This window comes from Micrasema longulum, unplaced genomic scaffold, assembly GCF_059751315.1.
Source record: "Micrasema longulum isolate JH-2025_06_02 unplaced genomic scaffold, ASM5975131v1 h1tg000004l, whole genome shotgun sequence".
Taxonomy (NCBI): Eukaryota; Metazoa; Arthropoda; class Insecta; order Trichoptera; family Brachycentridae; genus Micrasema; species Micrasema longulum.
The window spans coordinates 473,181-499,088 of record NW_028277213.1 but is presented as its reverse complement, the minus strand read 5'-3'; the positions used below and the strand labels follow the sequence as shown (position 1 = coordinate 499,088).

At 31.8% G+C, this 25,908-nt stretch overlaps 2 protein-coding genes across 3 annotated transcripts in view; both read right to left on the bottom strand.

The window, feature by feature from the left end:
* LOC148285801 (uncharacterized) overlaps positions 1–20,158 on the bottom strand; it is a 35,618-nt gene extending 15,460 nt beyond the window's left edge. The window contains exons 1-12 of one of the 2 annotated variants that reach the window (XM_088224324.1): positions 19,915–20,158; positions 18,793–19,470; positions 10,591–10,706; positions 9,507–9,641; positions 8,855–8,961; positions 7,648–7,833; positions 6,930–7,127; positions 6,416–6,667; positions 5,563–5,726; positions 3,046–3,199; positions 2,391–2,594; positions 790–918 (exon numbers count right to left, since the gene is read on the bottom strand). In XM_088224324.1, the coding sequence (XP_088080450.1) occupies positions 790–918; positions 2,391–2,594; positions 3,046–3,199; positions 5,563–5,726; positions 6,416–6,667; positions 6,930–7,127; positions 7,648–7,833; positions 8,855–8,961; positions 9,507–9,641; positions 10,591–10,706; positions 18,793–18,980 (1,833 nt within the window). In that variant the 5' untranslated portion in view covers positions 18,981–19,470; positions 19,915–20,158. Of the gene's footprint in view, positions 1–789; positions 919–2,390; positions 2,595–3,045; positions 3,200–5,562; positions 5,727–6,415; positions 6,668–6,929; positions 7,128–7,647; positions 7,834–8,854; positions 8,962–9,506; positions 9,642–10,590; positions 10,707–18,792 lie in introns of both variants that reach the window. The other variant, XM_088224250.1, reaches the window with a different exon arrangement.
* Positions 20,159–20,867: 709 nt separating this feature from the next.
* On the bottom strand, positions 20,868–25,816 carry Hmgcl (hydroxymethylglutaryl-CoA lyase). The gene is made up of 7 exons (XM_088224746.1): positions 25,618–25,816; positions 25,324–25,534; positions 24,875–25,020; positions 24,679–24,802; positions 22,788–23,000; positions 22,022–22,210; positions 20,868–21,864 (listed from the first exon to the last, which is right to left on the bottom strand). The coding sequence occupies exons 2-7, from the start codon at positions 25,381–25,383 to the stop codon at positions 21,592–21,594; spliced, it is 1,005 nt and encodes a 334-aa protein (XP_088080872.1). The 5' UTR covers positions 25,384–25,534; positions 25,618–25,816; the 3' UTR covers positions 20,868–21,591.
* Between the last annotated feature and the right edge of the window lie 92 nt (positions 25,817–25,908).

Below are 25,908 nucleotides of genomic sequence, written 5' to 3'. Positions count from 1 at the left end.
AATCGACCTCAAGCGCACCACTAAGCAAACTTATCTCCGCTCGATTTCTTTTTCAGGATTTTTACCTGAGAGTAGCTGTCGTGTCGAAAATGCTCGTCCAGGGTTTCGTTTCTATTTCACACACAGAGCTGTATTCTCCATTCGCATGGCCACAGAAATTATAAAATATAACTTGTTATTTTAGCCGATACTAACCGTACATATTTTTTAATGTATAATATATTTTATATAATTATTTGATCACAAAAACGAAACAAAATTAACAACAGTATGGAATCAAATATTTTTTTAGAGTTTACTATTTCTGTTGCCTCCCTTTGATTTAGTAGCGTGACATTTACACTACATCCCAGCTGCTAAATTTATCTACCCACTTTCACTGGGTATTTATATTCCTTAGACAAAAACAAACACCCCACTGTTTTAGCTGCAGCTGTAAAGTAGATTTATAGTTTCTATAAATGTTTCACGCTGTGAAATAATAACTTATGAGGCATATAATTATCGATAATAAAATTAATACAAACAAATCATAAAATGCTTTTAAATAGATATGACTGGCTCTCTAAGTCAACATTGTATAAAAGAATCTGAAACAGTAAATTTATTTCCACGAAACGTTTTATTATTCCAATCTACAGTTGCCAGTTTTTTGCTAACTAAATGAATACAAATTTTTATCAACAATATTTTCAGCATGTCCAAATGTTGCAATAAATTTTATTACTTATTTTCAGTTTTGTTTGAAATCAAGTACGATCAGTTAGATTAAAGGTTGTGTATTATTACCTCTTCTTCAGCGTTCTTCAGTTGTTCCCTGAGATCAGCTTCCCTCTCCAGAGAATCCTGAAGATCACGAAGTAGTTTCTGGGGATCCTCTTGCGATCCTCCTCTTGTCAGAGTAGCGCGACTCGGTTTCTGCAAACAATTTATTTATAATAAATGTTTTCTCGTAACTATAGAACTCTAATGAATACAATTATTATTTATTGATTATGATTGTTCTAAACCAAAATAAAGTAGAGTAAGTGCATTTAAAAGAGGAGTTCTTCGGTCTTTTTACTTAGATGATTTCATTCCACATAATTATTGTACAAAGGACTGAAAAAATATTTTAGAAAATATTTCATAATACATGAAAATACTTTGAAAAAGTATAAATAAAAATCTTGATTAATATGGATAATTTACATAGCACCATTTTTGTGAATATCTTTGAGGGCTTTCACTATATTGTTACAAGAGCTTAAATCAAACTTTGATGTCACTCTGGATTGACTTGACGTTTTATGTAACCATATCGAAAATTATTAAAAAATCAAATCTTTTAAACCCAAATCTCTCAAAGATATATAAGACGACCTTTTTTTTCATGATTCAATTAATGTTTAATATATTTATGTTTGTATTGTAGTTCATGTATGGTCTTTTGAAACAAACAACATAAAAATAGCTAAAGAATCACTGTTAGCTATTTCATGACAACCTAGTTAGATAACTAGCAACCATAATACACTTTATAAAATGTAAATTATATACCATAATAAATATATTAATTAATTTGCATTATTCCAAGAACAAAGCGGACTCAATAAGGGAAGTTGAGTGGTTTTAAAAAAAAGTATCTAAGCCAAAAAATATCTTTATTTTTACATATCGTATTATCATCGCTATGATTTTTTTAAATTACTCCGCCCATGAGGTCACGAGTTCAAGTCGATAAGTTTTCCTTATATTTAAAAAGAGAACCCTGTACCCTTTAAAACATGCTAAACCTGGGTACCCGGGAATAGAAAATCTATCACAATACATAATTAATTGATGGTGTTCACCTGAACGTGTGATGTTTCAAAGTAGTTCATATTTTTATTAATTCTTTCATACATTTCGAGAAAGTTTTCAGTACAATTAAATGTTCTAATTGTTACCGCGTGCAAAAAAGCACTTTTTATATCCAATTTGCTGTAGCATTTTCACCAAATTTTATTTTATTTATATGTATCATATTATCATCGCTACGATTTTTTCAAGTTTCATTATTTTTTATACTAATTACTCGGCTCATGGTGTCACTAGTTTTCTTCAGTGAACTGTCCTGATTGGTGGGTCTGTTTTCCGTAAACCGGAAATCCATCACAACACTATATCATTAGTTAATTTAAAAGAACTTGCAATGTCATTTAAAGTAGTTCATTTTTATTCAAATCATTTTCAATTATTTATTCATAGATTTTAGAGAAACTTCGCCATACAAATAAATGCTCTAATTTTCAACCCGTATAAGAAAACATTTTTTATTTCGAATTTTCCGTAGCTTGAACATCCACATTATAATAAACGCTGACATTTTTGACACTGAAATTGAAATAGAATTTAATCAATCAACTTACAGCATCGGTACTCTGAGACTTTCCAATGTTGCCCAGTGTCGGTGCTCTCTTCTGGTTGGGAGTAACGGCCTGTTGACTGAGGCGAGCATTGGCTTCCTGAAGCTCCCTCTGCATGCGAAGGGCGACCTCGTTAGAGAGAGCGAGGTCTTGCTCCAGCTGCTTAATTTTGGCCACCCTATCCAGACCAGCCGCACCACCCGCCAACTAAAATAATAAAATAGTGATCACATATCTTAAACATACATGAAGGGTACACAGCAAGAACAACTCGTTATCAAAAAACAAATTGTACAAGAGAGCAAAAAAATAATAAAAACCTTATTTGTGGAACACTAGGTTTATGTATTTAATCAAATTGAATGTACTTTTTAAAAAAATTATTTACATACATTGTACACTTATAATATTTAAATTTTTACAAAAATTAATATACCACCAAGACATTTTCTATGGGTTATTGGAAATATGTACCAATTATTTTATATCTAACAGGAACATATATTTCTTTTGTTCGAAATGTGTACAAAAAATTGTGGCTGCCTCTAAAATATACACAGTAAGCATTTATTTTTGTTAAAAACAGTATAGAGCATGGATAGAAAAAATCAAAATAGAATCCAAAACTGATTGCAGTAAGTATGAGAAAACAACTGACCTCCAGAAGTTTCTTTTCATGTTCTAATTTCTCAGATTCTAGCTGTTCCGTCTTCCTCTCGGTTTTCTTGAGTTTGAAGGACAGGACTCGGCAGTTCTTAGTCGTCTGCTCCAACTCTTTCCTTATGGAACTATATTCATCGGCTTGATCTTCCCTGTTAAACATGATAAACATTGTAATACTAGATGTATTTTATGTATCTGTGAAAAATAATAATTTTATGTCACTATCAATGACATTTCCATCATTCATGGCCTCTTATCGTGGAGTAATTACTACAACTAGATATCTTCAAAATCAGCATTTTTTATTTTGAATCTTGGGGCACACAAACATATTCTTATGTGTCCAATGATAATAAAAATGTACATATATATAATTTGAAAGTTTTTTAACACATATGTGTTCTTAACATTCAGATTGAATTTTGAATTTTTTTTTCTTCATAAATGTTTTATCCCATATATTTTTTTACTACTAAAATGGAATTTTATGATTATGCCTTTTTTCCAAATGGGAGTCTGATTTTAACTTTTTTTCTGGTACTGTGATTATATTCATTTTGGCTCTGATCAACTTTTTTCCGAAATTCTTTTTTTTTTTAGAATTCATAATATAATAAATTGGGTTTTTTTTAGAATTCATAATATTCAGAATACACAAATATCATTGTATAGTAAAATATTGTTTAATTGTATATCAGTACTTTTAATTCATTTACACTTGTGTATTGTTTTTTTTTTTCAAAATATTTCTTAAGGCTTTGTTCTGTAATATAGTTAGTTTGTATAAACTTTCTTGGTTTAATAAAAATAATAAGCTGTCAATAATTGTATCGTAAATTATTTTGGATGAATCTACAAATCTTCAAATTCTTCCTAAAATAGTTTTTTTATTTTGCAATTTTTTTCATTACCGTCTTAGTGTTCTGTTCTAAGTTTCGAATTCACCATTACAGCCTTTACAGAGATGCATTATTTAGATCAAGAAACAATTATTCCATTATTGTTTTATTATTTTCTCCCAATATATTTCGCCCTTGAGGTATTATATTACGGAAATGGTGCTATATATGTTATCCATAATAATAATAATTAAGGCATCGTCTTACCGCTCACCCACTAAAAACACATATTTGTATCTTGCTCAATACAAATAGGCAAGTAGTGATTCATTACAATCATATAATAATGATTTTAATGCATCTTCTTCTTCACGTGTCATGTCGGGTCCCCCCGACGTTGACGATCACTTGGGAGAAAGCTTTCCTATCCTTAGCAGTGCGAAACAGCTCTTCCACAGTTCTAATCCTGGTCCATGCTCGGATGTTTAGAAGCCAGAAAAGCTATTTTCTTCCGACCCCTCTACGTCCCTCGATCTTCCCCTTCATGATAAGCTGAATATGGCATATTTATCACCTCTCAACACTTGGCCAAAATATAAAATCTTACAGAGCTTAACAGTGGTGAATAGTTTTCTATTAGTATTGGCTCTACGTAATACTTCATTGTTGGTTATCATATCAGTCCAAGATATTCTAAACATTCTACGGTGGATCCACATTTCAAATGCTTCAAGGCGGTTTATAATATTAACTTTTAGAGTCCACACCTCTACACCGTACAGTAAGACAGACCATATATAACATTTGACCATTCGTTGTCTCAGCTTAAGGTTTATATTATCATCACAAAGAAGATTTTTAATTTTGTTAAATCCTGTTCGGGCTGCTTCTATTCTGCATTTTATCTCAATTTTGGGGTCTAGATTTTCAGTGAAGATACTGCCTAAGTACTTGAACTGTTTCACTCTCTCAATATTGACACCTTTAAGTTGGAGATTTACATTTAGATGACTCTCCGGGCTAGAAACCATAAGTTTAGTTTTGTTTCCATTCATATTTAAACCGAAACGTTCACGGACGGAGTTAATCTTCCCAAGCAATTCTTGAAGGTTTTGTGTATTGTCTGCAATTAGAACGGTGTCATCTGCATATGTAATATTATTGATGGCTACACCGTTTACCTTCACACCGAGATTTGTACCAATCAGAGCTTCTTTAAAGATGAAGTCAGAGTACAGATTAAACAAAGTAGGTGAGAGAACACAACCCTGTTGGACCCCTCACATTTTAATGCATGAATTTTCTTTTTGTAACATTTACGGAGAAATAAAAAAAAGATTTTAGTGGGTTACTGACAAATGCTGATTTTGAAGTTACTTAATTGTAGTAACTACCCCACAATATATCACTGCACAAAAGGTGAGCAAAAAGCTTTAATTATTAACTCTAAGAGTGGACCAAGTCCTCAATTGACTAGTTTGTGTGAAATATTTCTTTTAAAAGTGGTTTTACACTGCAATATTTTACTGTCATTGGAGCGTAAAACTGATCATGTAACCTTCATGCAACAGACGATCAAAATACGCTGCATTTTGTTGATCAATTGTGCCTACACACCATCGGATGCTGAGGGGTATGATGAAAATAATGTAAAGATAAATATTAGATTTTACCTAAAGTTGTCTTGCATTTCTTCAATCTCCTCCTCCATAGAGCGCAGTTCTCGCTTCATGTCCTCATTTTCATCCATCAGCTCTTCGCAGAGTGTTTCTGCCGCCAAGAGCTTGGATCTCAGTTGCTCTACAGTCCGTGCTGCAGCCTCGGGTGATGGTCGACTCTACATACAATAATATTTTTTAGTTTCTCCTAGAACTTAACCATTCTGTAGACTAAATTTATCAATAATAAAACACAATTACGCCACAAAAAGTAGTTCGGTTGACTTTAATTTAAAACATTAATTAATCATTCTGTAGACTAAATTTATCAATAATAAAACACAAATATACCACAAAAAGTAGCTCGGTTGGGTTTAGTTTAAAACATTTAAAACATACGTTCTGCTCATCTTTTTATTTTTGTGTTTAATAAATAATAATAATGATGGGAATTATTGATGGTGCGTTTTTTTATGATTTCTATAATGGTTTACTTCGGTTTAACCAGTGAATCAATCCAGTAAATGGCAGGTCATAATTTCTGTAAAACACTTCCATATTGTAAACTGAGTTATTTTTTTTTTTTCAAAAATATTTACACAATAGTCTTAAAATTAAAGTCCTGCTGAATTGTAAGCATACAACTCGTCAGCAGGTTCTTATAATATATTGCTTCGATTGTTTCGATGTAGCTTTTAAGTGTGAATGATTTATTTTTTATTGCAAACCAAGAGTCAACGCACAGTTTTTTTTTATGTTTGAAAGCCTATATAATAAAATATGATTGAAATATTTTTTATTTTGAGCAAACATGAGATGAATTTTATATCGTAAAATGCACAAAATGTTTATAGTTTTCCACACCAACCTCTGATTCTGTTTCAAATTCTCTAACTCTTTGCTGCAAATGCTTCTTCTCATCCTTAAGATCTTCATTTTGAACGGTGAGTTCGTTAACTTTTTGCTGTAATTTAAGCATTTCCGATGGTCTTGCGGTCGATTTAGATGAAGGGGTGTCAAGGGAGGCCAATCTTCTTAACAGGATGTCACTTTTCTCCTTCTCAACTCGCTCACATCTCTTCCTCAAGTTTTCATTTTCGTCTTTGAGGCTTTCCATTAGCTAAGTGAAAATAATTCCTCTTAGTAAATAAAAAATGGAAGCAATTTATTTATTTCGTGTTTTATCAGTAATATACAATCATTGGCAGTTATCTACAATCTACAACTTTGATCTTAAAGTTTCAAATTTCGAATAAAATAAAAATGTCTATTATCAAAACTTTTTCAAATATAGAATTTATTTTATTTTTTCTTGTTAGTATCTACCTAACATTTTATTGTTAAATCTATTTTGTTCAAATATTATTTTTAATTTTATTTACCTGATAATCGAGGTGATTGTGATCTACTAATGTAGTATCTGTTGTAGAAGTTCCCGCAGTGCTAACATTATCATCTTCTTGATTGGAATCAGAATCTTCTTTGTCGCTGCTGGAATCTTTTGATGTTCCACCGTTTACCAGATCTTTTGTCGGACCACCTCGTAATGGAGGTCGGGCGTTTGTTCTGGCACTTTTGACCTAGATCGATTCAAAAAAATCTTAGCCTGTATTGTTTCTTTTGTTTATTCATAATTAAGACAAAAATAAGGTTTTTTAATATGAATAACATAAATTTCCGTTAAAATTAATAAATCATTTTTAATTATTTACAATGTTCTTTATCTAATTGTCAAACTTGAAGCTGTTTATATTAAATCCATACGATGAAGGCTTAGAATGTTGTATGATCATAGCATAGTCACACAAATGTTAAAGAATCTCACCATGATACATATTTACAAAAGAAATGATGTTAGGAAAGTGAAATTGTGAAAAAATGTAAGAGGTATTGAATTTAAATTTTAGTCACAGTTAAAAAATGTATTAATGATAATGATAAATATAATCCTTTATCGTTTTTTAAATAAATAGGAAATTGGCACTGTGGAAAAATATGAACACTGAATATATTTTAAATGATTCTTATATATTCTTTATAAAATTATTTTAATTGAAATAACAGTCTTTCATTTTATCAGATACACAAAAATATACAAACCTTTATAAGGAAATTGACGTCATTTTGTTTGGAGTTATCAGAAGGTTTGATAATGACCTTTGGAGACTTGAGAGTAGCTGTTTCAGTACTCTTCTCCCGTGGCTTTTCTGTTTTGTTAGTATCACGCTCTCTTTCAGTACTAGACTCTTTATCAAAACTATTACTATGTGCCTTCAGAGCTTGCATCTAAAATAGTGAATAAATTATGCATATTAACATAAACTTTTGTTATTCACAGATGAGATAGAGACATGAATAAAAACATTATAAGCATGATTTTTCATTAATTTTTAATGTCCAGAGAATTTAGGTTACCACTTTCTGGATTAAGCATTTTTTAATGTATCAACAATGCACCTAATTATTCTTAATTAAATGTAAAAGTAAATAATTCTGCTAAATCCCGAAAGGAGCACTCCCGCAATACCAGGAGTGAAACTAAAGGATGGGTCGTGGGGTCTACCACAAACTTTGATTTCGTGCAAAGAAATTTCAGGTTTTTGGTAGCCAAAACATTCAATATATTGCCCGAACATTGTAAAACCATGACCCAGATTCATTTGAAAAAATGATTCCGGGATTTGGGTAGAGAAAAGTCAGAAAAATTACTAAAACGCATTCATAAATAATAACATGTATAGATAATTAAAATTGTGTAATAAATTAACTAACAGGTAGTCATGTTTTGTTATTATTTTGCACTGCATATAAAAATATATGTCTTAAAACAGGTTATACCCAGTTAAGCAGACTCACATAATCCAGGAAAATCTATTACCAAAAAAGGTAGTTGATAAATCATAATTATTATTATTCTAAATCAACTACTGGTGGGGTTTAATCTACATTTGAGGCTGCAAAAATTTGGTCTAGATACTGTTGCAAATTTCTCAATAAAAAATCCAAATTATCTACTAAATATTTTATTTTTTAAATTATTGTCCTTGTCATATAAAATAGTAAGTGTATCATATACAGCATATCATGATAATTTGTTACATTATCAGTCTTAGGTTGTGGATACCAGTACAGGAAAACAATGAAAATTGTCGGGAATTTAACCCAAGACCTCATGCATGAAAGCCAAACAAGCTACCACACACCACGAGGCAGACAAAAATCCCTTAATAATAATGATTGTGATCATTTCTTTAAAAGTTGTTTTTATCGGATTCCGTTTACCATTGAAGCAGTAACAATGACGTACCTTTCTTACTCTTTCGGCTAAGGAATCATTTTTATTTATCATCAAATGAGCAGGTGTGGGAGGGGGGGTTCCAGATGGTCTTCGTAATGTGACCACACTCTGTGTTTCTGTAAATATTCCAGGGTCAATATAATATTTTATGCACTGAACCATAGATAAAATTAAACCAACACTCTTATAAATACTCCAAGAGGGTAATTTCACAAATTGAACCTATGGGTACAATCAAGAATTTTCCTCACCTAGAACTTGAACAGCATTGACTCTTACTGATAAGGAGATTAAATTTAACATATTTTCATCCCACTTGTAACAAACCTATTTAATTATAGGTCATTGTTGCAAGTTCATTCAGCAAATGTAATACATAGTAAATTCAATATCATCACAGAATACCTAGATAAATTAGTGTATAATTTACCATGTATAAAAGCAACCATCCCCTTACCAAAAAATTATAATTGAGAAAAAAAAGGTTAAAAAAAACAAAAGAGAAAATTTAAATGGAATACTTTTTGAAATTATTTTTTAAAAATAAAGTATGTATGTAGGTACTGAGTTGGCTAATTCTAATTAGTACCTACTTGTATTCCCACCTTAAATTTACAGTTTTTGTATGGTTAAAATAAATTTTTGCTTTTTATTTAAATACCTGATTTTTGTCCCGTGTCTGCAGGAGTTGGTCGTTTTCGAGGCAGAGTCAAGCTGAAGGTCACTGCTTTGGCGTCATCATTGATTCCACCAAGGTCAGGAGTGGACGTCCAAGATGAACTTGTGCGTGCAAAGCCTGATAATCCAATTTGTAATGATTATTAAATTTTTTAATAAGGTACTCTCACAGATGGTACACTTGTCAATTATTTATTATGAAAGAACTAAACAACTACAAATTTAAAATAGATCAAAAGTACTCAGAGACACTAATTGAATACTTAATTGTTTCGGTTTTCTGTAAACCCATTTGCAAGGCTACCACTAGAAGCTTTATCGCCTCATATTCCACTGTAAGAAAAAAATTATCTCCACCAGAGTAAATGGAAACTGAAATAATTTGACATATATGGTTGTATAGGTACACTACAGAAAACTAATCTAAAATCCACATGGATAATTTCATAAAAATATGAATACTTCAACACTCCTGTCAAAACCTTAGTGATTCAAATACTCTCTGTGAAATCGATATTATCTAGGTTAAAAGCGATTATCATAAAACATAAAGTGTGTTAATATAAAGCCCTGTATTGTGTGAAGTACAAAAAAGATTGCTATTTAAATAAATTATAAATTTCAAACTCAGATCCCAAAGAAATGTGATTGATGAAATTACAAATAGAAAACAATGACGACTCATTTTTTCCCAAAAGCTTATAATCGATAACATTATTTAAATGATGGAGAAAAAATGGTGTAGGAACAAACAAATTCAACGATTTTTTCACCAAGATTCCTTCAGCACTCATAAATAATAATCCTCAAAAAATTACTCCATACCTTGCATCTTCATAGATAGTCAGCTGAATCATAATACTGGACTTTCTCAATTTAAGCGTATAACTAACTTTAATCTAAAAAATATAATTATTACTAGGAGCATTCAGACTTAAATGCAGCATCCATAATCTGGGATGATATATATAATATTGTTATTCAACTGTTGATATAATAAGCCCAGATGACAGGGGTAGAATAATAGCTTAGAAAAACGCTATCAGTAGCTCAACTTTTATATCTACCTGTAGTAAATGGTTCAGTCTTATCAGCTTTGGTGGAGTCTTGGTTGAGGTTTTGACTCGACACCCATCCCCTGACAGTGCTCTCCTTACTCGGACTGCGCTCTTCATCACGAGTTCTGAAATGATTAAAACACGTATGAATATTTAAAAAGCTACAATTGAAAATAAATTACTTTGTCATTTATGAACTTTATTTTTTTCATGATTAAACCAATTTTTCACACATTGCATTCTTCCAGGTTAATTACAAACTAACATAATATACACGGTGTTCCAAAGCCAGACCGCGAAACTCCAGAGGAACATTCCTCATGGTAAACTTTAAAAAAAACCATATATTTTTTTTGGAGAATGAAGATAATCCTTAATGTCTCGGACTAGCATCCCTTCCACAAAGAAGCAGAGTCAGACCAAACATCCTCTTAAAGGTTTGCATTCAACACACAAAACACTTGACTCGCACACTGAATGTTCTGGGTTCGATTCCGGGGAGAACACAAAAATTAAATGTGATTTTTCTCAAGCCTGAGTATTCTGTGATCTAATTCATAACTGTATTGGGCCTCCTGGCCTGTTGAGGTGCAAAAATTTTATAAAAAATATATTTATTAAATTTCAACTAAAGTTGAATTCAATATTTCACTGAATCACATTTATAAAGAGCCCTTGATGAACTATATAATGAAAATAGCCTTCATTCCTTTCCCCTCTAATTTTATTTTCAAAAGTAGGTATTCGAATATGATGTTATTTATTATTTATATTTATTTGATTTATATTATGAATTATATTAATAAATAATCATCATCGTCGTACCCTTCCTGCACCCAGTGGTGCATAGGGCACTGCATTGGAACACCAAATGCAGCTAATCTCGATCATTTTTGTAACATGAAGGTAAGGTGATTAATCTTACATTTTCGGTGGCAGTCCAGGGACAGTGAAATACTGCAGTGTAGCAAAAAACATCTTAAAAACAAATACTACACGTCAATCCTACAAAGAATCAACCTGGGGTAATATTCCAAAAGCTCTCGCGGCCGTAGAAAAAGCTTTTATCTCGCGAATTTACATACAAAATACTCGAGATAAAAGTATTTTCTACGGCCGCGGGGGCGGTTCAGAATAACACCGCTGGAACCTTGAGCGTTTGACCTAGAGGGCCCGCATTAGGTGTTTACATATAAGCTGTGTCCATTTTTTTACAATTTAAAAATGAACACCAAAAGTTAAAAAAATGAAAGTGGGGAAAATTTTCTGCTCTACAAGATATTTTGTTTGCTTTTACGGTATGTATATTATTTTATTTTATTACAAGCCTTCGATTTGTGGCTTGTGTTGCGGACTCACGGATCAAAGATCCGAGGTTCGAACCCCACGCACTCTACCCCAATTTGATTTCCATTTCCTAATGGTGAGTTATTTACAACTCTTTGTAAATGGCCACCAAAAATTTTAATATATGGGTAAATTACAAAAACGCTAATATTTCTTTTTTTTCAATGTCAAGTAGGCAAGAGTGAGCCTTTTATTTCGATACCTCTTTCTATTCGCGTTCAATCGAGGGAATAAAGTTGCCAAAGCTGCTTGCGATATTTGCGCAGTGTACGGTAAAGATGCCATATGAATTGTTGACTAATTTGTTTTTAAATAATAAGAGAGAATCCTCTACTAACTAATTTGTTTTTTTTGTTTACGCCCTCTTGTTCTCTTCATTACGGAAAAAAACGGACACAACCTATATTAACTCTGTATTTATAAATTATAAATATGTTCTATATAGTGTAGTTAATATGAAATACTAATAGACTAACTACTTATGTCCTATTATATTACTAAGGGCCGGTTGCATCAAAGTTGGTATAAATTTAGTTTAAAGTTAAATATTTAAACTTAGTTAAAGCTCAAAATCTGGTAACTAAAAAATTCCGTTGCATCAACATTATTTTAGTTACGTTAAAGTTAAGAATGTTGCCACTGTAAAGGTTCAAGTTTCACCCTAAAAATTGTTGGGATTTTTGCGCAAGCACATACATGTTTAGTTACATGTAGCAATACACATGCCCCGCAACGCGTCTTTGGGCACAAACGTTTAAATTTCGTTCCAATTTTCAGTGTGTGCGAAAGGGCGAAGCAACACTGCGCATTCGGAGAAGAAAAGAACAAAAGAGACATCGTCCTTTTTGAACTAGATAAAAAATTAAAAGAGCAAAAGCTAAAACAAAATGAAGAACTTTGTACTCTAGAAATAGAGCAAAAAAATGACATTTTTCGGGCAACTATGGCAGCCTTAAATGAAAGAGTTAGCTGAGCTCAATCTAGCTCTATTTAAAAATAAATAAACAGCATTTCAAAACAGTGATGATTTAGATTTATTTTACACCACGACGCTGATGATCAAGTCCTGTGTTTTGAAAAATAATTAACAATTAAAAATTCAAATAATCATTAGTTCTTCACTTTTTTGACATTCGAAATCTTGCGATAAAGTCGGACTCTTCCCACAAAAAATGGTCCGTTCGTGGTTTGAACAGTTTTTGTTTTCAGTTTAGAATATACTCGATGATAAATTCGTCATCGGAAGACGAAAAATCAGATAAAATTGACATTTTGTGCAACTTTTCACAGATCGATCAATAGATTTCAACACTCACGACGCTTTTTTGACAGATGGCAGATCGCATTTAACTTTAAACTTATCTTTAAACGGTCCCCTGGCGGCCGGTCAAATAAAAGTATTTTTTTTGTTAATATTTAGTAAACTTTTTTTGATGCAACGCATTTTGACATAAAAGTAACTTTTATTTTACTTTAGCCCTGACTTTAACTTAACTTTTATCGATGCAACCGGCCCTAACACATGTGCATAAATCTGGCTAGAACACCTCAGCATAGCGGTGAAAAAGTCATTAAAAAAATAAAAAGATAGTAAAACCCGAACATGAACCTATTACCCAGTGGCGTAGTGTGGGTTGGCACCCGGGGCGGGTTTCAAATGAGCAGCCCCCAAAATAAAACAACAAATACTTACTAAACGAGCTGACGCGAAGTTATTTTATTAAAATATTCAATAACATGGTCAAAGTTTGCTTTTCTTTCCCTTCCAATTGACAAAATAGAGAGATTAGATAGTCGCGCTTTGCTCATAGTTTATCTTAAATACGATTTCATTAACTTTAATTTTGAAAAGCTTCAATCACACGAAACCACCCAAACGCAAATAGTTAAGAAGAATCTGAGACACAGCGCTAGATTCGGAATGGACTCAGAATAGTCCCCTTTTATAATGAATCTCAAACCCTGCATCTGCGACTGACTGGACGGGCATGCACGGGGGTGACAAAATATTTGAGGTGACACTTATATGAAAAATGGTTTATGAATGTTCGAGAAAGGGGAGATAGATAGCTATTTTGCAGTTTCTTAGTAAGTAGGCACGTTTACAATTCTATAGCGCACCTTATACGGAAAGAAAACTGTACAGTTTCTTTTGCAGTTTGCAAACTGTCGCGTATAAAGTGAAAACTGTATGGAATATTGAATGGTCGGCACGATGTTTGGCTGCCCTGACAGTTTTAAATTTTTTATGTGAAAGTTTAAGTAGATATTGATATATTTAATGGTTTTAAAAAGGTAAAAAACAAAAAACATATTTACGTTTTTAGCTAAGTTACCTATTTCCTGCGTGTAAACATACGACAATAACTTACGATCGCGCTTCAAAAATATACACATTTTTGTATTATATGGACAAGTGAATAAAGAATTCTCTCGACCTCGCGCTCACCCCGCTTGTCGCGAGTCCTCGTGGTTGTGAGTTGTGAGAGTATTTTTTCTGAGCTGCACTGTGGACGGTGTCACCCCTTGGTGCTGGGCACCCGGGCGGTCCACCCCCCCCCCTTTACCCCGCCACTGCTAATACCTAATATAATAGCTATTATCAATTCAAAAATATTTACCTCGTTTTTAAATAATTAAAACATATAGTTTTATATACAACCTACGTTTATTCTTGATGATTAGATACTTTTATAAAATTACAAATAATGTAATTATTTTATCAATATAATATGCTACAGTTAGTTTTATGATTATTAAAACTTATAATAGACATTTTGAGACGTCATTGATCCACATCAAGTGGAACGAGAACATTTATCGTAAAATTCATAGCCTACCTATTTATATTTAAGCTGCCCGCCACTTAACTCGGCGCACGTGTTACATACCCCACGTTTGATTTTGATAAATTGAACGATTTCTTTGGCTCTCGAAGCTTCAGTAGGCGCTGAAAACATAAGATGTAGTTCAATTTTATCTACGAAAAGGAATTTGATAATTTCACTTTGAATAATAGATTAAATCAATAATTAAAATATGAACTTATAACCCTCTAAGTCTTGCCTAATGGTATACCTAATATAACACTTTTCGCCATTCCGCATTAAACCAATGTAAATACGCACAATCATATTATTATTTTACCCTTGCTTCAGGTTCTTAGAAGATTATACTAAAAGTCAATGTTTCCCAAACATCTGGTTTAAAATAAGCACATGGCTAAAGGAGCGATCTTCGCTTTAATCTTTAGTAAAACATTTGCGAAAATGTTTACATTCACGCTTCAAAATTTAAAACGTGTTTATAATATTAACGACTTCTCGATAATTACTTTACTTCACCGAAACAGAAGTTCCAAATATATGCCTATTCCAAATTCCAAACATGTATTGTGAAATTCCACATATAGAAAACATTTAAAAATAGCGACATAGAATTCTTATGAGAATCTTAAATAAAAATGCGATGATCCAAAATACATAGTGTTGTTTTAGATTTAAAGTTCATTTGTTTAAAATATAATTTGTTTTTACATAGTGATGATTTCAATAAATTTTGAAAAAATAAAGATAAATATATAGACGTTTCTTAAAAACAAATTTTAGTATATGTTTAAAACTGTAGAAATTAATGCCTACCCATGTAAATTCGATCATATGTATTTAATTACAAAAAATACACAATAATTAATTAAAAATAATTATTATGGAATTCATTCTCCTATCTGTACCTAATTTGTATTTTTACTATATAAGTACTGTTTGAATTACCCCATAAATTTTATCAGTAAATAAATGTGTAAATAAATTAATTAAATGCAGAAATTTGTAACTATGTAATCTGTAGACTTGTATTCCGGACAATTTTCTAATATTTTGTTAAAGGCTTCAATAAAAAAAGCACGTACGCGATGTTTCGGGGTATTCATTTGCGTATCGCTAAAAGTCTCGTTTATTTTTTTTCTGAAATCACATTATTTGTATTTCGTATCTATCTTTTTCCCCCTTTGTTGGGGCCTTCTACTAAGACATGATAATATCGTCGGAAAACAAATAACATACAATTAAAATGAGCATAGAAACAACAAAACCAAAAAGATAATGGATAACATATGTAAATGCATACAAATATACAAGAATAACGTAAAATATTTGGTGTAGGTAATAATAAACACATTACTTTTTTTAAAATCAAATATAATAATAATCTCTTTGTTTTTTATATGTAATTTTGAACATACTTTGTATATCATCAATTAATTACCTGTTTATATACCAATTTATTAGATTTAATTTAATAACCATTCGTTTGGTATAAATAAAAAAGGACAATTAGATGAAAAAAAATCAAAATTGAAACAAGCACTCGGAAAAAAATCACCAAAAACCTGATGGTGCCTATTTAACATAAAAAGTGGATTCTTTTAGTAAAATACATATGAAAACTACAGGGAAAGAATGGTGTGAGTCACTTTTTAGTCTAAATTGACTCATGAATACAGTTTAATAACAATATTTTATAGGTATATATTAATAAATAGGAAAACCAACAGCGTAAGAAAATGAATAGTCAATGAGATATTCGCTCTTAAAATATAGCAGACAGGGGGAAAAAGGCATATGCCTTATATGATATGAGTATACAGAGAAAATAAATGTGTAAGTCAACTTAGAATATCCTAATTTTGTTTTAATCCGAAGTCTTTTATAGTTCAAAGAAAAGCCCAAGAGTCAAACCATCTCCTTTTGATAAAATTAAGGCAGATATATTTACTTTCAGATCGAGGACAAATTTTTTATCAGTTTTGTAAGAAAAAATGTCTACATCCAAGCCGACCTATTTGTGAACTACGAATTGAAAGAGAAAATTCTAAATTAATATCTCCTTGAAGCCATTATAATAGTTCCTAAGAAACGATAGTTGTGACCGTTCAGTGGTTGTGATGGAGAATAAAAAAGACGTACTAATACTGAAGATTTTTAAGTTGATACTGGAGAATTCATTTTGCCTAACCAAATACATGAAGATGTTTTGACAGTCGCAAAAGAAAAATATAAAGATCTTTTGGATTGATCGGAGTTTTGCAGCCCCCAAGCAGCCATGCACATATAAGTAGGTATATTTTAAATATAATCTCTACAACATTTTTCCCCTGTATATGCTGACATACACATTTTTTTCCCTGAATCATATAAAAGAGTCATCGAGTATACAAGAAAATTTGTATTTTATTTTGATTTCTCATTTAAATGTCTTCATTGTTTCGTAATAGATTACTCGGGAATACAGACAGTTTGTTTAATTTTATCCATTTCTTAATGTATTTCATGTATCCGTTGACTGACGCAAAAGTAGATGGGTGATAATTGTGTAACATACAAAGAATTTGGCATTGGATGATAAAAATCATTTGAAAATTCGGACAGGAATGAATTCTGAGATTTTAGAACTCTATAAAGAGATTAGCATCTACGAAAGACGAGAGAAAAAACACGGCTGAGTGTTTTAATAAGTCCCTGAGAAAAAGATTAAAAGTTAAACATATATTATATTCATATCTATTTAAGTATTCAATGTGAACATGGCTACCTTTTCAAGACCGGTAAATTAAAATGGCCATGACTAGAATATAAGCTCAAGTTTTCCTTTAAATTTTCTTTTAAAATTTATAAATCTACGATCATGACGCCGCGAAAGAAAATCAAATCAAAGTTCATTAACCCCCCTTCCCGCCCGTCATCCTAAACCTGCGTATGCTGTAAAGTAATTTTTACAATTTTCCCTCAAATACAATTTATCCGCGGATCCGCTCACGCGGTTATAAAGAGAAATTGGTTGATCAATTAGTTTTCCCGGTATAACAATAATCCCGATGGAATTATATATTTCTTCGGGATTAAAAGTAGCCTGTATCGACTACCGCTATTTAAAAAAAAACAACGTTTCTTTAATCTTTGGCGACGGAGCATCGTTATAATGTTAATTCATTTTCTACTTAGAATTAGTATTCCATTAAGATTTTTTCCGATGAAGTAATGTCTTTTTAGGAGAGAAAAGTAGCCTATTTCACTTCTTAGCTCTCCGACTATCGCTAAGTAAAAAGTCACACCAAAGTCGCTCCGTTGCAACGTGAAGCAAACACAAACAAACTCACTTTCGCATTCATAATATTAGTATGGATTATAATGTACCTTACTTTGAGAGGGAAAAAAATAAAACAAAAATATTGCAATTTTTAAGAGAATTAATAAGTGTATTACAGCATGATTATGAAAGTACAGTGGTTTACTAATAAATACCAGATAGCCACGCAATAATTCACAATTCAATTTCCATTAGAATTATTTCGGTTATCCTAAATTTTAAATAAATTCATTGGTTCCGTTTGTGTTGTGAGAGTAGCTACCAGCATCATATAATATTTCTGTAAATCTACCTATTCTATTATTTTATTTTATAAGGAATAAAAAAAGGTACTAATATTTCATTAATGCCGAATAAATTATTTAAAAAAAATAAAAATATTAGCGTTCTTTAATTGACCTAAATATATTATTTCGGGCGCCATTTTCAACGAGTTGTAAATAAATCACAATTAGAAAATGGGAATCGAGTTGCGGTAGAGCGGGGTTCGAACCTTGGACCTTTGATCCGTTAGATATTCATCTAAGAAACGGTTTTGTCCGCCCCGTGGCTTAGTGGTTAGCGCGTTTACCCACCAAACAAAAAACAGGAATTTAAAATGTGGTATTTACCTTGCCTTCATAAAAATATAAAACAAATGATCGAGATACACCGCGATTGAAATAACATTGGTTTTGGAGAGGCGATTAGGTTCTTGGTTACTGTGTAGATACTTACCGTGAGGAAGCTGAGTTCCAGGAAGCCAAACTGGGTGAGGAGACTGTAAGATCCTCATCTTTCTTCCTTCCGCCATGTTCCTTGTAGTCCCTGAAGCATCTCTTGCAGCGGGTGGGCCACCTCACCTGGGGGTGGAACCCTAGAGGACACAGCGGGTCCCCTTTTGCCAGAGGGTATAAGTGATGCATCTTGCTCAATACACCAAACTTTATTCAATTCAAAACCTCCAAACACCCATTTGGCACTTGGAATTACAGGGATTGTGCACTCAAATAAACATATTCATTGAATATAATGACATTCAGAATTCACACAGATAAGAACTTGTTCAAAAACGGATTGTTGTAGGATTGCTTGAGTTATATTATTTATATTCTCGCACCAATGTATTGGAGCCACGCAAGTAGGATTTATTAATATTGTACGTCGTCTTTAGTCGAGATTTTTTCTCGTATCGTTTCGTGAGTTTTAAATACGTAGGTAGTAAATTCTATTTGCGTAAAATGCCAACACTTTTAATGCGTATTAAATGCCACTTGTTTTGTATGTCGGTTCACAATTGTTTTTCTTCGAATGTTGCGTATTTTCACTGCTATTATTCAGATTATCTTGCTGAAAACGCGGGTCTTAAGCGTTACTTTAAGATTTTAATGTTATCCTAATTATTTATTGGATAAACTTTAAAAAACAAAAATATAACAACGTAGTGGACGCTTTAAATTCGGAAAAGTGTAACTTTCCTCCGAAGAAATTTCCCGCCATTAGGTGTAAAATACCTATCTGTTCATCTACTTATTCAATAGTGCTTGACAGGCTTTTTTGATGCCGCGTGTTATTGGATTAGCAGATTCGTGTAAACAGTCGCCGTGACGTCAAGTAATGATAAATGCGATGAAAGCTCGGCGGTTTATTTCCGGCACCTACGTGAAAAACGTGCGCTAGAAAAAAATCAGCTACAGGCGAAGAATAGTCGATTTTTATTTTTAAATCAAATCCAACTTGGATAGTAAATATGTTTTATCAACTGTTATAAATTAATGATTCAGTTCTTAAACAAAATATTTTTGATAAAATTAGAAAAGTTTTGAATTTGGAATGGGAAACGCAGCGTTCTTTTGTTACATAATTTGGACGTTTCCACTTTCCGCCGTTTGCGATTGACGCGCGTTATCCGTCGACGCGCGGACGTCGGCAATGGCGCGTCGTGCACTGAATGATCATGGAGAAATTATGCGATATAATTGGAACTCAGCGAATAATTCTGCCTGGACTGGGAGATCACATTTAGCCGGTGTATTATCGCTAGTTCGACGGTCCGGCAGTCCGACAGTCCGGCAGCGCGCAGACCGGTGGCAGTGGCTTGACTGGAGTCCCTCGGGCGGGCACGGCGCCAAATCCGGGACGTTTCTGGTCCGCTCGGCCAACAGTTAAATTAACATTTCGCTGACGGAATGCAGCGCCCTGACACGAGGGATAGCAAATGGCCGGATGCAACAAGGAAAAGGTCATCCTTAATCAGCATTCAAGTTTTATTTTATAATGAATTTCAGGCCCATTCTATGTCAAGGTTGGCGGCTTTTTAAATTTATACCCACTTTATTAATAATTTGCTCCCGCTTATATTAGCCTATATGAACAAAAACCATTATATGATTATCAATCACAAAGTTAGCTACAGTTTACAGCAATACAACAGGCCGTAGGTACTTAAGTCGAGAATTGCAAGCGCAAACCGAAACTGTCCGTTACACGTTTGTTATTAAACTAAAAACCAAACCAAAAATTTGGAATGCTTTTGTTTTATGGGAGCCAAAGGGCTTATCTGGCTAATTATTACTCTGATATATCATCCAATAAACAATTATTACAATATTGCATTTTCCACCACAAAGGATTAAATTAGATTTTTTTTGGTATTTTATTATGAATAGTAATAAAAATATGCAAATATGATCGGAAACCAAGATTATTCATTAAATTCGTGTTTAACAAAAATAATACATGTAAATATTATTTGTAATTTATTTTATATACTTGTAAAAATAACAGTCAAGAAATATTTTAAAACAACATACTTATTGAAAAAGTACTTTATTAGAGACAAGATTTACATATTTCTACAAAGTCTTTGATTAAAAAATATTGCTTTTGGTTATAATAGAATTACCCGCTTGTACATGGATCGATAAAATTATAATAAAACTTTGGCTTAAGATAAAATATATCCCTAATGGTACTAGAGTAAAAAATAAGCTTTGGAATGATGAAGGCATCACATTCAATAAAACATTACAATACAAAAACGAAAATAAAACTTTGTTTTAAAAATACATTAACAATCTTAACTATATACCCTGCTATTAATCCATTAAAAGTAAATAATTCACAAATTGAAAGCCATTATTTAATCGTTTTTATCCCATACAGAATAGTAAAGCAATTGGTTCTATAGGTATGCTATGCATCAAGATCTTTTTATCAGAGACATGAAAGGATGATGCATAGTCTAAAAGCTTTTAAGAAATAGTCCTAGAGAAAATAACTAGGAATTGTATGGAGAAATAGCATTATAAATGATGAAGTACTAGACAGGATGAAGATTGAAATCTGTAATATATATTTTTAAAAAAAGGGTGCGAACTATATATATGATCTTGATCAAATAAAAAGATACATGAACTACACATAATATGCTCATTAAAAAAACACTGAGGACCATGTTGAATAGAGAAGGAAATGCAACTGAAAACTAATCCTGATCATTAAAACTAATATGAAGATAAAATTATGCTTAAAATTTTAAACACATGAAGCAATGTCCGTAATTTCTTTATCAGTAGTAAACCGTTTTGATGCGAGCGCTTTGTTAACTCTGGACATGTTTTGTATCCCAAGGTAATCACACATGAACCTTCCAGCTTCCATAACTTTAATTAAATTAATTCCAGTATAGACCCCAAGTCCATGTAGCATGTATACGAGATCTTCAGTCGCCAAATTTCCTGATGCCCCGTTAGCGTACGGACACCCACCGAGACCAGATACAGAGGAATCAAAACATTTGATGCCCATCTACAACAAACAAAACATTTAATAACCAACGTATTATACATTTAAAAAATTTGTTTTTTTTTGGGCTTTGTATTTTTAAAATGAAAATAACTCTTTCTTATATTTTAGTGTGCATAAGATTTTTTTAATAATGGGAGCATAGAACAAAAAAACTCACTTCTAATCCAACTACTACATTGGCAAGTGCCTGACCATACGTATCGTGACAATGAAGAGCCAATGTATCAGGGGTAGAAACATTATTAACTTCTTGAAGCATTCTTTTGATGGAGCCAACTGTCCCTACTCCTATAGTGTCACCAAGAGAAACTTCGTAACAGCCTATATCGAACAATGCAGCCGTTGCCTGAAACATTTTTTTTTTTAATTAAAAAAAATAAAAATATTAGCGTTCTTATAATTTACGCGAATATTTAAATTTTGGTGACCATTTTCAACGAGTTGGAAATAATTCACTATTAGAAAATGGAAATCAAGTTGGGGTAGTGTGGAGTTCGAACCTCGGTCCTCTGATCTATGAGTCCACAACACTAACCACGGGACCACAACTGGAATCAAGAAAAAAAGGTCTAATGACAATATTAAATGGGGTAAGTTTGGTTAAGATTTGACTAAATTAGAACAGGGCAGAGTATCTGAAAAATTCTTATTTCAGAACCTTTTACCTAGTCCATTTTAACGACTACGGAAAAGTCTAGTTTTATATTGGTAGTAGCATTGTCAATATTAGGATAGAACACAAGTTATTTTAATATTTCTTTTAATTCCTTTGCACTTTGTTTACACTATATTATTATTAAAAATAATATCGAAAACATTAATATTAATAAATCATAATTAATAATAAACTATAAAGTTACATTCTCACATAAATTTACACTTAACAAACTAAGTAAACAGTTTTTTTTTTAGTATAAACATACCTGTGCCACTTTACACGGCCTTATTGCACCTTCATACGGGCATCCGACAACACACGACACATACCCTCGAACCTTCACATTTTTCTCTCTTGCATCCATTGTGAATTCTCGGAACCTTTTGATAGATTCAGAAACAGAACAGTTCAAATTTTTCTTCGAGAAAGCTTCGCTCGCAGAAGCAAATATGGCAATTTCCTTTACTCCAACAGAAAGCTGAAAAATCATAAAATTGTACACAAATTTATGTTATTTACGAATGTAATTTTTAAAAATTACTGCTGTGCAATAGCGAATTCAGCATTTTTTTGGAGTATCATAACCATGTTCCCTCTCGTGTCGCTAGAAACAATAATATTTTGCATGTCAAATCTTCCAAATCTTACTATGGCTATAATTCCTGAATGTCAAGAATGCATAGACTAGTAAACTCTTCCAGTGACTTGGACTTTCGTGGGCTGGATCTTTCTGAGTTTCGCAGATCTCTTGTTAGTATCACGAAGAGTGTGGGGGGTTGCCATGGCTAAATTGAGCTAGTAAGACAATCTATATATACCTTTGTTCCAATTTACTGTCTTTATTTTATGACTTTATCTAATATAAGTATTATTTTCATTATTAATAAATTATTTTTTGTTCAAAGTACATGTATGTGAACTGTACAAATCGGCTTAGGCCATTAATCAAAAAATAAATGAACTACGTAGTGGTTTTATTTCATTAAAAAGTAGATAGATTTTTTAATATCTAATTTGAAATTATTCACACATCTAATATTTAATTAAAAATTGAAAATTTAATTAAAGATGTAAATGTAGAGAGAAAGAACTGAGTCACTATATTATATATAGTTTTGAAAAAAAATACTTTAAAGTTAATAAGTTTAGTCTCTTTCGTAGTACTGAAATTTATTCAAACAATGTTTATTTATTTATTCATTTAAAATTACAAAATTAAATATTTATGAACTTATTAAGGCTTTTTAGGCTATGCCCGTGTCAAGCCACAATAAAATACATAGTAAAATTAAATAAATCAAATTATTATGACATAAAATAACAATCTAGAAAAAAAGGTAAATGTAATAAATAATCACATTCCAAAGAATACAATGCAAAAAAGATAAGCAGAAATAATTTTTAAAATATAAATTATACAAATTAAGAATCACACATAATCAAATATACAAAATAGTGGTATCAATAAAATCAACAAAATAATAGTAAAATATAGTAGTATTAAAAAAAAACCAAATAAGAGTATCATTTAAATCAACAGAAAAAGAATATATGTATAAAAGCATACTTGAAATGATAATTGAGATATGTAATCTAGAAACTCACTCAATACTATAGTATGTTAATGAAACAATCAGGAATTTTCATTAGCAGATATAGTAAAGATTTCTGAAGAAAATGTTATGAAAAAGTTTGTTACAAAAAAATATACTAGGTTATTTCAATTTCATTTATTATTCCTTTGCGCATAACACCTAGTCTCTACTGAATACTGAGTTTTGAGAACAGATGTCTCAGAAGAATGGGTATGCGGTGGTGTGATTTTGTAAGAAATGAAGTAAAAAGAGAATGAGCGCAGCAAACTCGGGTGACAACTGTCATGAAGCGGAGGCGATACGGTTGGCTGGGCCATATTCTGCAGATGCCTTCTTAGAGCCTAAACCAGGCTTGCCTACTTTACAGGGCGTCAGGCTCTCAACGTCCTGGGCGTCCACCGCTGACTGTTCGTCGGCAGTTTATGCCAGAACTACGGGATGCGACCATGACTTTTTTTGGCATTTTAAATCTCTTTTTCCAAAGACACATTTTAATGAAAACGTTTACTTATGCAAAGATTGAAGCAGAGAAAAACAATTTGTTTAAGAAAATTTACTTACAGCCGCTTCAAAACCCTTTAAATTGGGCACCAAAACAGGATATGATGTTTCAGAACCTCTTCTTATTCCATTCATCACCTCGACATTATCAGCCATTTGGGGGACCCATTTAGGACTCACAAAACTAAAAAAAATGTATATTCCAATTAACTGTCACTTTATTTAGATATAATTTACTGTCAACAATCAATCATACCTAGTAGCTTCAATAGCAGAGAATCCACATTCAGTAAGCTTGTCGATAAACTGTATTTTTATATTTGCTGGAACAATTTTTGGTTCATTTTGTAAGCCATCACGAGGCCCAACTTCTACTACTCTGATGGCATTTCTCGGTTTAGTCTATAAAGTAGATGACATAAAAAAGTTGATTAAACATAATGTGTGCCAATAAATAGGCATAAATATTTTATTAAACAATTTTTTTAGTTTTTATATTCTAAAGTAAGAATGATTTAGCGCAACCATGCTGTTTGCTAAAGAAGAATGAAAGTCAAACAATTGTTGTTAATGAAAAGAGGTTATTTTACCAGTAGTAAGCTGTATTGGTAAATTACCTTAAATGGGTAAATTATTGTCTAAACAAATCATTGTATCAATATGTAATTGTAAAAACACTAAATTGATTTATGAATGTTTACTTACATATTTACGAACACTGCTATACTTGGGGACAAATTGGAGAGAGGAGCGTAATTTATTCATTTTAACTTTACTTTTGGTTAGTTTTTTCTAACTAAAAAACTTGTGTATTTAAAATTTTGAAGGATTTTAAGATTTAAAAGTCAGTTCGAAATATTCTGATAGCCTTACTGAATCCAACTCTTCTTAAATACGATAAAAAGAAATGTAGACACTAAAAACCGAACAAAGATTATGACTTGTGACAATAATGATAAAATTGTTTTTCAAGATAGATAAAAATTTGTCAAGGGTTACCTATATCCGAGTCGCGTTTTTCATTGGTAGTCAACAAATTTAACATTTGCATAAAATTATATAAAATAATTGGTATATTTTTGAATAGTATTTTTGTTCTGAACAAAGTGTTGAACATAAAGCCATAAAAGAACCGGAAAAAACTTTTAAGTTATTTTGACATATTTGACATTTCTTTGGTGATTGGTATTCTGCGAAATCCCAATAAGTCAACATTCGAAAATTCTGTTTTTACCGCCGCCGTGTGTAACAGTAAAATAAAATTAGTTATTAATCATAATTTCTTTTTTT